Source organism: Poecilia formosa, unplaced genomic scaffold, assembly GCF_000485575.1.
Source record: "Poecilia formosa unplaced genomic scaffold, Poecilia_formosa-5.1.2 Scaffold55, whole genome shotgun sequence".
NCBI lineage: Eukaryota > Metazoa > Chordata > Actinopteri > Cyprinodontiformes > Poeciliidae > Poecilia > Poecilia formosa.
The window spans coordinates 2,631,275-2,642,101 of record NW_006799994.1 but is presented as its reverse complement, the minus strand read 5'-3'; the positions used below and the strand labels follow the sequence as shown (position 1 = coordinate 2,642,101).

General features: G+C 40.7%; 1 protein-coding gene across 2 annotated transcripts in view; it reads left to right on the top strand.

Annotated features, from left to right (window-relative positions):
• LOC103138888 (PQ-loop repeat-containing protein 1) overlaps positions 1 to 9,400 on the top strand; it is a 32,773-nt gene extending 23,373 nt beyond the window's left edge. The window contains exons 4-5 of one of the 2 annotated variants that reach the window (XM_007553264.2): positions 601 to 817; positions 8,616 to 9,400. In XM_007553264.2, the coding sequence (XP_007553326.1) occupies positions 601 to 817; positions 8,616 to 8,790 (392 nt within the window). In that variant the 3' untranslated portion in view covers positions 8,791 to 9,400. The remainder of the gene's footprint in view (positions 1 to 600; positions 818 to 8,615) is intronic. The other variant, XM_007553266.2, reaches the window with a different exon arrangement.
• The last annotated feature ends 1,427 nt before the right edge of the window (positions 9,401 to 10,827 follow it).

Genomic DNA, 10,827 nt, shown 5'->3' with positions numbered 1-10,827 from the left:
ATTGCATTGTGGGATATCTTGCTGCCTCAAGTCCGCAGAAGGATGCATTGATGCATCCTCGATAAAATGGGCGGAGCAAGAACACATCCGGGTACTTTGAGCGTTCTTGCCTGGATGTGTACTTTGAATTGGAACAGTACTTGGGCCGCTGTCGATGACGTTTCACGAGGACGCGAGAACACAAGTACAGACAAGAACGCATATTGAGAAACGGCCAGAAGCTTCTCTGGTCCAACTGGGGTCAATTTCTGCTTATAAAAAAAATATGATTGGAAAAAGTGTTCAAGCTGAGCTAAAAGGAGTTAGCCTGTCAGTGAAGCTATGCTAGCATCTCAATGCTAAACATGTAGCAGCGAATGCTAATGTCAGCATTTCTGAAGCTCCATGAATCATCAGGAAAGCTGAATGGATAGAAAAACACTTTGATCCAATCTGATGAAGAACAGATTAAAATTATAAATATCTTTGATTTTGAGCTCCTATAGATATTTATTCAATAATTTAGCAGCAAAAAGTGGCGTTGAATTGAAAATGTTGCTGATTTTGTCGACTAAAATGAAATGTTTTGACTGAACTGTATATTTCTTCTCCCCTCTCCAGATCTGGACGTTCGTTACTTCTGGAAGTGGAGCTCGTTTGAGGATTACCTGCTCTTCTGCTTCGGCTTCGCGGCGCTCTGTGCCGTGCTCACCCTGCTGCTGCTGGACTCCGCCATGTTTGTGGAGGCGCTGGGCTCCCTGGCCGTGATGTTTGAGGCGATGCTCGCCGTGCCACAGCTGCTGCAGAACCTGCAGAACCGCTCCACCAGGGGAATGAGGTACGGCCGGCCCGACTGACTGCGATCCGCACGGCCGCAGCAGGAGGCTCAGGTTTTATCACCAACCACTAAATAATTCATTTGTCTTCACTGATTCACAGTGAATCAAGAAACTAAAATTTCTTTCTCAGAAACCTTGAAAATTACAAAACAAGCCAACAGAAAAGTATTTTAATGCAGAAATGACAGTCTGGGCTCCTGTTCCTACATCGCTGCAGCCTGAGTTTCTGCTGAGGTTCTTGAAGTCCAGATAGTTGTTGGTTCTGGTGGATCACATCTCTCTTTTGAAAATACTGGAGTAGGATTTTCTAGAAACTTATTTTCATATAGAAGAGAACTTTGGACCTCGGAGCTTCCTGAGACGGGCCTGATGTCGTTTCTGGTTCTGGAACAATCTGTTCTGGATTCAACACAATCAGCTTGTTCACTTGTGCAGCTTTTCCTTCCACTCAACCTTCCTGTAATTATCACAGAACTCTGTTTGACGTTTTTAATCTTCCAATCCATCGAGTTTTGGGATCTTTTAGCTGAAAGTCAAACAGAAATGAATCTGTGTGATATTCCTGCTCCTTTTTAAAATAAATAACTTGTTTGATATTTTAATGTTTGCTGCGACTAGATTATCACGACTGAAGCAATAAATAATTATTATTGGGAATAAAATCACAAAGCGCTCAATGCAACATTTGAAGGTGGTTTGATTTGATTCAGTCATTTAATTTCCTCGTCTCTGGTTGCGGTTCTGCCGGCCCGGTTCTCCGGTTCTGCTCTGAGCTTCATTTGGTCCCTAATGGGACAGAACCTCCTGCTGATTATCTCCATTATTTCCTCGTTATGCAGCTCATCTATCGTCAGCACAAACTGATGCAGTCGATGTTTGGGAGCAGAAATCCAGCTGTGGTTAAACAGCAGCGGCTTCATTTCATCTGCAGAATAAAAGTTCATGTTTTAAATGGAAATGTGAAGAAAATGTTTTCACTTTTCTGTTTTATAATCGAACCTCAAGACCACATGATACAAATATACATTTAAAATAATACAAACTAAATGATATTACACATGGAAAATATTATTTTACAGGTTAATCTCTTTGTCTGCTGGGGAAATGAAGATATCAAAGTTATTTTCTGTAAATTTAAAGTTTGTCTGCTGATGGTTCAAATAATTAAAATATCTCACTTAAAATCCAAATATGTTACTGGGCCTGTCATATGCATGTAATTCACATATTACCGTGAATTACGGTAATATGGTAAAGAACGTGTCTTTATTGTAGTTATTTATTGTTCTTTCCACACCGTTGATGGAAACGTTTCGGTTCCTGCGCGGGTTCTCTACAGGAACCGAAAGGTTCGGCTCGATCCGGGAAGGGAGCTTTGATTTTTATTGGGAATTGGAGTTACCATGGCGACGTAACTTTAGCAGGCCCCATTTAAATTTCTTCAGAAATTTTCTAGTATTATTTTATTTGTCATAATATGGCATTAAGAGATGAGCGTTTTTTTCTGGTAACGAAGTGTCACGAAGTAGAAATCAGACTTTTACTTTTGTGTTGAATGTCTGTTTTATAATTTATTTGCCACCAATGACAAAAAAAAACCTTTTAACTTTTCTGCAAAATTCACCAACTGCACAATTCTTAAGTAATATAATAAGATAAATGGTATTTCAAAAGAGCAGAAGAAATCTTATGTTTTTGAACAATAATATTTGTTGTTAATCTGTTGCTAAGAGACGAGCAGTAAACATCTGATTTTTATTTTTGCAAAAGTAAGAAGGCAGCGCATTAGCATTAGCATCAGCACAAATATTGGCAGTAGCCTTTTCTCTAAAATAAGCTTTTTAGCTCCTCTCTTTTATTTCTTAGCCATGTTTAGACACTGAATGGAGGGAGACAACATGCTAGTCATGCTCTACGTGCCACTGGCAGCATGTAGGCTAACATTAGCATTTTGCCTACTTTTAGCTTTGACACTAATTTGATGAAAAGTTTTTGCAGAGTTGAGGAACTTATTTCTAATTTTTAGCTTTTCCATCAACCTTTACAAATCTGATTAATCAAATTATATAAAAGCTGCTGCAAACGGAAAGAGACGCCATGTTTACATGTCTGCCTCTTTACCTCCTCAGGTCAGGCTCAGGGCCCCTCGTGTTTCCTCTGAATTTAATTCCTGCTCACATTTTTCACAGAGGAACCGAGCGAAGCGTTGCTTTCAGGCCGACTCTCTGCTCTCCCAGTAATTTAACAAACTGAAAATGTCCTCAGGGTGTGCAGATGTTCTGATGACTGAAGATTAAACACGTAGTAACACTTTATCAGCCTCTCTGCGTGACGGACGACGAGCTGCAGAACATCATTTCTCTCTTTTCCACACATTTACTCCAACATTAATCAAAGGCGACACAAATGTTCCTGGAGATCAAACGGACTGCTGCAAATTTTATTAAAAAACATAACTTAATAACCTCCTCTGATGGGCTGCAATATTTAACCTGGATGTTTTCAACATCAGAGACTTTTCCTTTTCTTTTTATAAAAATGAACTTGTTTAGTTGCAGTCCTGCTAGTTTTTACAGTGACTGCTGCAATATGTGATGAGAAAACACTCGCCTTCCCTGGGAACCTGTATGCTCACATAAAGTCAGCCATGTCCAATTACACACAGTGTGATTACCAACGCCGCGCTGCTATTGACTTTTTCTGTAAGTGCTCTTGGATTCAGTCACTCGGGGGAAATCAGGCGGCAGCAGAGGTGAGACAGGATGGAGAGCAGAAGGACATGGCTGTGAAAAGGATGACACCTGCAGCACCTGGACCATGTCTATAAACGCCTCGGTGTGACGTTAACTCACTGCTGTGTGGAAATGTTTGCTGTATTTTTCTGCTTCCATGCAGCATTAATCAGCTCACAGTGGAGTTCCCAAACACTGAACTCATTAACATAAGAGTTAGAGTCCAATAAAGCGTACAGCTGCTTTAATTAAAACAATGAGGGAAATAAGCACACAATCAGAAACTGTTGATCTGCACAAAGTTGGACATGAAACCTCAGAGGGATTTGATGTTTACTAAAGTACAGCCTGTTAATTCTCCGGGCTTTAATGACTCCACAGAAACCCCACACAGGTGCTTTATTGCCCCAGAGCGAGGGGTAAAAGCTTAAAGTACAGATGTTTAAAAACTCCAGTTTGTGAGTTAATTCATGGCAGGATCCCAGAGGAAGCATCAGTTTAAAACTTGATGCTGATATAATGTTTCATAAACTGAGAGAAGATGAAGCAGGAAGAACTGAAAACACCACTGAGGTCAAATCGGATGTAATCATGTTTTCTGTCCCCATTGTTGAGAATGAAAATCCTGATCGATGAATCATAATTTGTATTGACACACGGAGCATAAAATCAGCCAAGAAAAGCATTCAGACTTTACTTATTTTATTAACTTTGAGCGCTGAAAGGAGACGCTTTACCATTACATCCGAGAAGAGTTTCTAAAAAAGTCTGCAGCGTCTGAGGAGCAGGCAGCTGATTACATGGACTGAAGACACTCCCTGAAATCACACCATGTCTCTGTGGCCTGATAAGTTTCTGTTTCTCTGAGGAATGAGCCTTTTATCTAACAGCGTGTGACTCTTTCTCGACCTGGTAAATCGTCTCAACACCATCCAAGCTGGTTGGATGATAATATTTATCATTTTAAAAATATAATCACAAAATCTAAATAAATGCATTCAAATCTCTCAAGTATTTAAAAGATCAGGCATTGTTGACATATAATCCTGATGTCTGGATTTTATCCAAGCGGTTTATAAAAATCTGAATATTTTATGAAAAATTGGACAAAATGATTGAAAATATCAGCAGCAGTCCAACACTGAGTACTCCGATGCTGAGCTACCTTCTGCTAATGCACATTAGCATTTTTGATAACTTTGAAAACGCTTAGCACACTTAATTTAAATTAGATTTTATGGATAATTTCTGAAGCAATAATTTACTCAGCTGTTTGTTAAACTGTCAGTAGAATAAAGTTTTGGTTATCTGTGATCAAAGCAGTAAGACATTTATATTCATGCTTTTATTTTGAAGTGGATTAAGACTTTTTTACAACAAACAAATGAGGAATACAGAATAAAACACTGGAATGAAAAAACCAGGGCTGATAATAAAACAAATAATGTTTTATTGACACTTGGTTAAAGTTAGCGCTGCAGCATTAGCTTCAGCCAAATTAGCTGAACTGATGTTTATGGTTGGTGCTTTAGGGTTAGCGCAGCTAACGTGTTAGCTAGTGGTGCCCACTGCCGACAACAACAAAATCATTTCTAAGTTTACTTTAAATTAAAATGTGAGTAAAGCACATCTAGAAGTGTATTTTACTTTTATACTTTTCTAAAACTATCCATCTATACATGCAGGGTCAGAGGTCAGGGTGGCTGGTGCCCATTGCCAAATCAAACGGTGAACCTTTCTGGCAGGAAGCTTCACTCAGAGTGGTTGTGTGTAAAAGGAAGCTGGTATGATTCATCCGAGGTGTTTTTAAATCAAACGTCACTCAGGTGAATCAGCAGCTAAAAGGTTAAGTTGGTTTGTTTTAGTGATCGCCTCGTTCTCTCCTGATCCACCGGAGGTTTGTTTTCTGCTTCGCTTCCAGCTCTGCCCCAACATGGCCGCAGCGGTGGCGCCACTGCTGCGTTTCCACTCTGACATGTCTGAGCAGGACCGGTCCTGCTGGGCTCACAGCCAGCCGGTTTGGCCCGGCCCGGCCCGGCCCGGTCCGGCTGTGTTTCCAGGTCAAGGTCACACCCTTCCAGCTGCTGTGTTTCCGTGGCAGCAGCCATCAGCCTCCACCTTTTCAGGGTTGGCCCTTGGGGATGCAGCCTCTCTGCTAACCTGGAAGTAATGTGTGACCTTTGAACCCGAGCCGAGTCCCAGTGGGGCCTCTGAGTCTGGGCTGCTTCAGCTGTGGAGGCTGTCAGCGTTTTCTGAACCAAATTATCTGACAGCCGAACTAACAGGAGATATTTAACAGCCACTGCAGATAAAAACGTTTTAATAAACGCAGAACTCAGATTAATATGAAACGTGTTTCTCTGCATAAACAATGAAACGCTGCAGAAGTCGGGACTAAAACTGAGCTCACATATTTCTGTTTGTGTAATTTTTATGATATTTAACTGCACGCATGTGAACCCACCCGAGGCGTTTTGCCTTGAGCAGATAACAGCTGCGTCTTAATTAATCCTGTGAATAAGAAGAAAAACTCTTTTTGCCCAACAGAATATTTCTGCGGTTCTTTTAAGATTAGTTGAACAAAGGAAGGAAGTCAAGCTGTCAGATTCCTGCTGCTGTTATTCATTGTCCTTCATTTTTATTTCAGACTTTCATCAATTTATTTTGCATGCTGCTCCTTCAAATATATTTAGTCAAATTATTCTCTATTCTTTATTTGTAACACGTCAGACTAAACCTTAAACATTGAAATATCATCTGTAGTCTTAACTGGTTTCTACACAATGATTCATTCATATTAATCTTCATAATTTCCACATGCAGAACATTTTATCTAATGAACACAATCAGTGCAGAATTATGACTTTATATGACCAGGTTAAAGTTTCATGATGTAGCCTGTTGTTGTTATATTAGTTGACAGCCTTCCATACTGTCCTGTTGTTAAAGTTCAGTCAGAATTGGTTCATAAAGTATTTATTTGTTCCATATCATGCAGCCCATCATATTTAAATAACCTGGAGCGTTCTCCGTGTTCGCCTCGTTTTGTGTGGATCTCCTCTGTCAGGTTGGGAACTTTTGGCTGTGCGATCGATCAACATGCATAATTCATAGTCAGTGGGTTAAGAGCAGCTCGGCTTCTCGAGCTGCGCTTTGAGTTTCCTCTCTGCCGCCTGCTGCAGCACCGAGCCACGCACGGCTCCGTGCACCGCGCTGACGTGTGGGCGCTCGCAGCCGGCGTGGACACACACCTCACCCAGCGTGTGTGTGTGTGTGTTTGTTTGTGTTTGGGTCGGACGGTTCTGAAGCGCTTGGTGCTTTAGCAGTTTTCCATCAGTGACATCTGTAAGCGTCCCGGTCGGCCTGGTCCTCCTGCAGACTCTTCAGCTCCATGATGTTTGGGATCCTGGGAGTTTTTGTCGTCGCAGCAGATCAGCTAAATGTTCCCACTGATCAGAGAAACGTCTCAGATTTTACTGGAGCATCTAAACCAGCAACACAAAGCGGATCGTCTCAGTTTGTTTAACCGTCAGGCAGAAGATAAATAGATGCATTGTTCAGAAAACACTGGATAATTTATCTGACTTCAGGAAAAAATGCTTCTTGCTTTGCAGAAAAACTAACTCAGGAGTTTAATCCAGCTTTAATAAAGAATATTTCTAGTCTGAATCACGAGCAGATTATTAAATATTCATCCAGTTTACAGGAATGATGGCATTGTTTCTGAGCGAAGGCGTCTGGATCCATCATGTTGTCTTTCTGTTTGACCGTCAGCAGCAGAGCAGACGGAGGAGTTCGTCCTCCTCCTCCAAACGCTGCAGATTTAAAATTCATTTCTTCTTTCTGACTCCAGGCTGCTTTCATTCACATCTGATGTGACAGAGATCATGTTTCTGCAACAATCAGCAGCAAAGATACAAAACATTCGACATGAAACATCTGAGCTGTAAGATCTCAGATGTTCTGATGAAATGTCTCAGGCTGAGCTCAGTCTCAGGCTGACACTTCATTCTTTCTGACTTCATGCATTTATCATATTTATTTGTGTTATGATTAAAATTATTAAATTTAAATTATTAAATCTGTCAGAATTTCTTAAAAATATGTTACTAAAAAAAAAAAATGCAACAGAACCAACTGGTCTGGACCAGAACAGGAACCAAACAGTCAGATCAGCACTGCAACGTTTTAACTCAAGTAAAAGTAAAACATAGTTATTAAAAAACACAGCTCTGATCACGGTCAAGGTCAGGGGTCAGGGTCAAGGTCAGGATCGGGGTCAGGATCAAGGTCAGGATCGGGGTCAGGATCAAGGTCAGGGGTCAGGGTCAGGGTTTCCTCCGCTCAGACCAAACTAATCGATCCAGATCCGACCAGCTCCCTGATTGGCCATCTGGCTGTGATGGTCTGAGTTTTCTGGTCTCTGATTGGTCGGGCAGCCGGTCCAGATGTTCGGTCTGAACTGAGCGTCGCGGCGCTCTGCAGCGGAACCAGCTTTCTGTCGGCACTAATGACCTTAAACTGGAGCGTCCTCCCGACCCGTTAATGATCCAGCTTCCTGTCTCCAGAGCAGCAGTTTGCTCAGGGCGAAGGGCAGAGAGGAGCAGCTCTGCAGTTTCCCCCGGTGGACGGTAAGCCTGCTGGGCCAACATTCACATGCAGTCTGTCTCTGACTCGGTGCTGATCAGGCCACAGGGTCCGTTTGGGTTCGTCTCCACCTGCAGGGATATAATCCCTCTACGAACAGAGAAATCTGCAACAAGGTGGCATCAAAAATAAAAACCTCACTGCTTCATCGACTCGACACGATATTTAAAATGTAAAATATTTGTTATAACATGAGAAAAACGTTGTTACAACTGAGATGATCTGCCAATGGAACTAAAACTTAACCAATATTAAGGATTTATTCACATAAAACTTCCATTTCTTGCTGAAAAGTGACTTATTAGATACTTTTGTTTTGCGTGAGCTCAGATATTCCCACCATAACCCAGTCAGCATCTGGTGACGTTTGTTTTTGCTTTTAATGAATGGATAACATGCTGTGGATGTTTCTCTGCAGTGTGAAGATGGTTCTGCTCTGGACGGCGGGCGACGCCTTCAAGACGGCGTACTTCGTGATGAACGAAAGCCCGGCCCAGTTCTGGGTGTGCGGTTCGGTCCAGATCCTGCTGGACGCCGCCATCCTGCTGCAGGTTCTGCTGTACGGCCGGGCCGGCCGGGCCAAGCTGGGCTGAGCCGGGAAACCAGGAGCCGCTGGTCCAAAACCAGGTCACATTTTAGAAGCTTGAAAACCAAAGAAAATGTTTTTAGTGGTGAAACCAAAAACACAAAACCTCCTCAAACAAACTACAGATCTGCATTATTCACTTTTTCTACTATTTATTGGAACTTCGAGGATTAAAGGAAACCTGGAGGGGAACGTCCAGCAGACGTCCAGCAGGAACCAGTGGGACCAGTGGAACCACTGGTTCCTTAGAGGAACCAGAGCGTGGTCCAAACGTCTGACTGATGCGTCATCTGGACGGTTCTTGTAGCATGTTGATGGTTCTGTTTGCTGTTTGGGTCGGGTGAAGGTTCGTTCGTCTGCGGCTCAAAGTTCAGAGAATAATTCAGGGTTTTTATAACAATCGCTGAATATTTAACATTATTTTTAGGTCCAGGATTTCTATTTTTATAATAAATTTAAACGTTCTTTAATCTTTGTGGCATTGATCTTTTTCTGTTTTAATATTTCATAATTTTTACAGCTTGAAAGAGAATTTGGACAAAGTTTAAAGGAGCCAGTCCAGCTGAGTTTAAACTGAGACAACAGGGTTAGGAGCGTTTTTTCCAAAATAAACAAAAGAAGATAATTTGAAAGGAAACCAAAACATTTTTTGAGGTAGAGTTGAGAAACTGCAACACAAAAATAATATAAAATTTTAGAGAATCTGAAGCTAAAGTATCAATCTGATACTGACTTGGCATCAGCAGTATTGATATTTTGGATCGATCAGATCACCTTCTTGTTCTGCGGATCGTAAACAGTTTTGATCAACCGAGACAGAAAACCGTCGCTGAGCTTCGTGTGAACGCAGCCGACCTGTGAAAACCAGAGCAGCAGTGGAAAATGTTCAGCCATGGTTAAAATAAATATCTAGCATGTCGTCTTCATCTCTGTGGCTTTTCTGTTATATTAAAGTGAATATATTTAATAAATAATGCTGATGGTTTTCTAAACCAGTGTTTTTCAACCTTTTTTGAGTGAAGCTACATTATTTTAATTGAAAAGATCTCGAGGCACACCACCAACCAAAAATGTAAACAAAGATGCTCTGTAGCCGCGTATATTATATATATATAGTCATTCTTATCAAAGTGTCTTGAATAGGAATCAAACACAAAAATGTATTTTGATCATATTTTACATTTCTTATATCAAATTGCACTTAATGTGGTCTTAAATTTACAGAAGTTGTAGACAACTTCAGTGTTTTACAAACTAATCCACAAGCATTATTTAAACTGGAATACAGAAAATAATTCTTATTCTGAAAGAAGCAATAATATTTGTTAAAGATTTTACTTCATATTCACTGTTACAATATGAAGAGTTGCATGTACAAAATGTCAATATCTGTATATTTTACCCATCTAGTGTGAAACCTGTGCATGTTTGGATGAAAACAGCTGATTTACTGGCAGAAATTGAAGAAAGACAAAGCTCTTCCTCAACAGCTCTCAGTCTCTCTGGTTTCAGTTTTTATAGTAACCAGGCTTGAGAAGCTCACTTCACACAGACATGTGGGAAATGGACCCATGTTCTTTCCAGCTACTGCTGAGCTTCACTGTCTTTTCCATCACTGTCGTCACAGCTAGATACGATGCTCTCACCGTCATAGACATAATATAAGGATAGACCCTCATGGACCGCTCTCGCCGATTGTCGCTGACGAGATTTAGGGCGGCCATCTTGGAGCGGTCCACCACTCCACTCAGCGTTATGTGTTTAGCAGCACAATGACGTATCAGCGCATTTAATCGATCATAACACACTTTTTGTTTCTGTAAACCATATTCAAACATCTATCAAAGCTACATTTATAAACAATTGTATTTTTTAAGTATGTTTTTAATACATAGTTCATCATATTTAAATATGCTTAGTGGCTATAACCATAGAATAGGAATGGAATATTCTGATATCGATGTATGAAGAGCATATTACAAAGTTCATCATTTATTTAATAAATTATGTAATATCAATACATATTTTACATAACTATACAAAC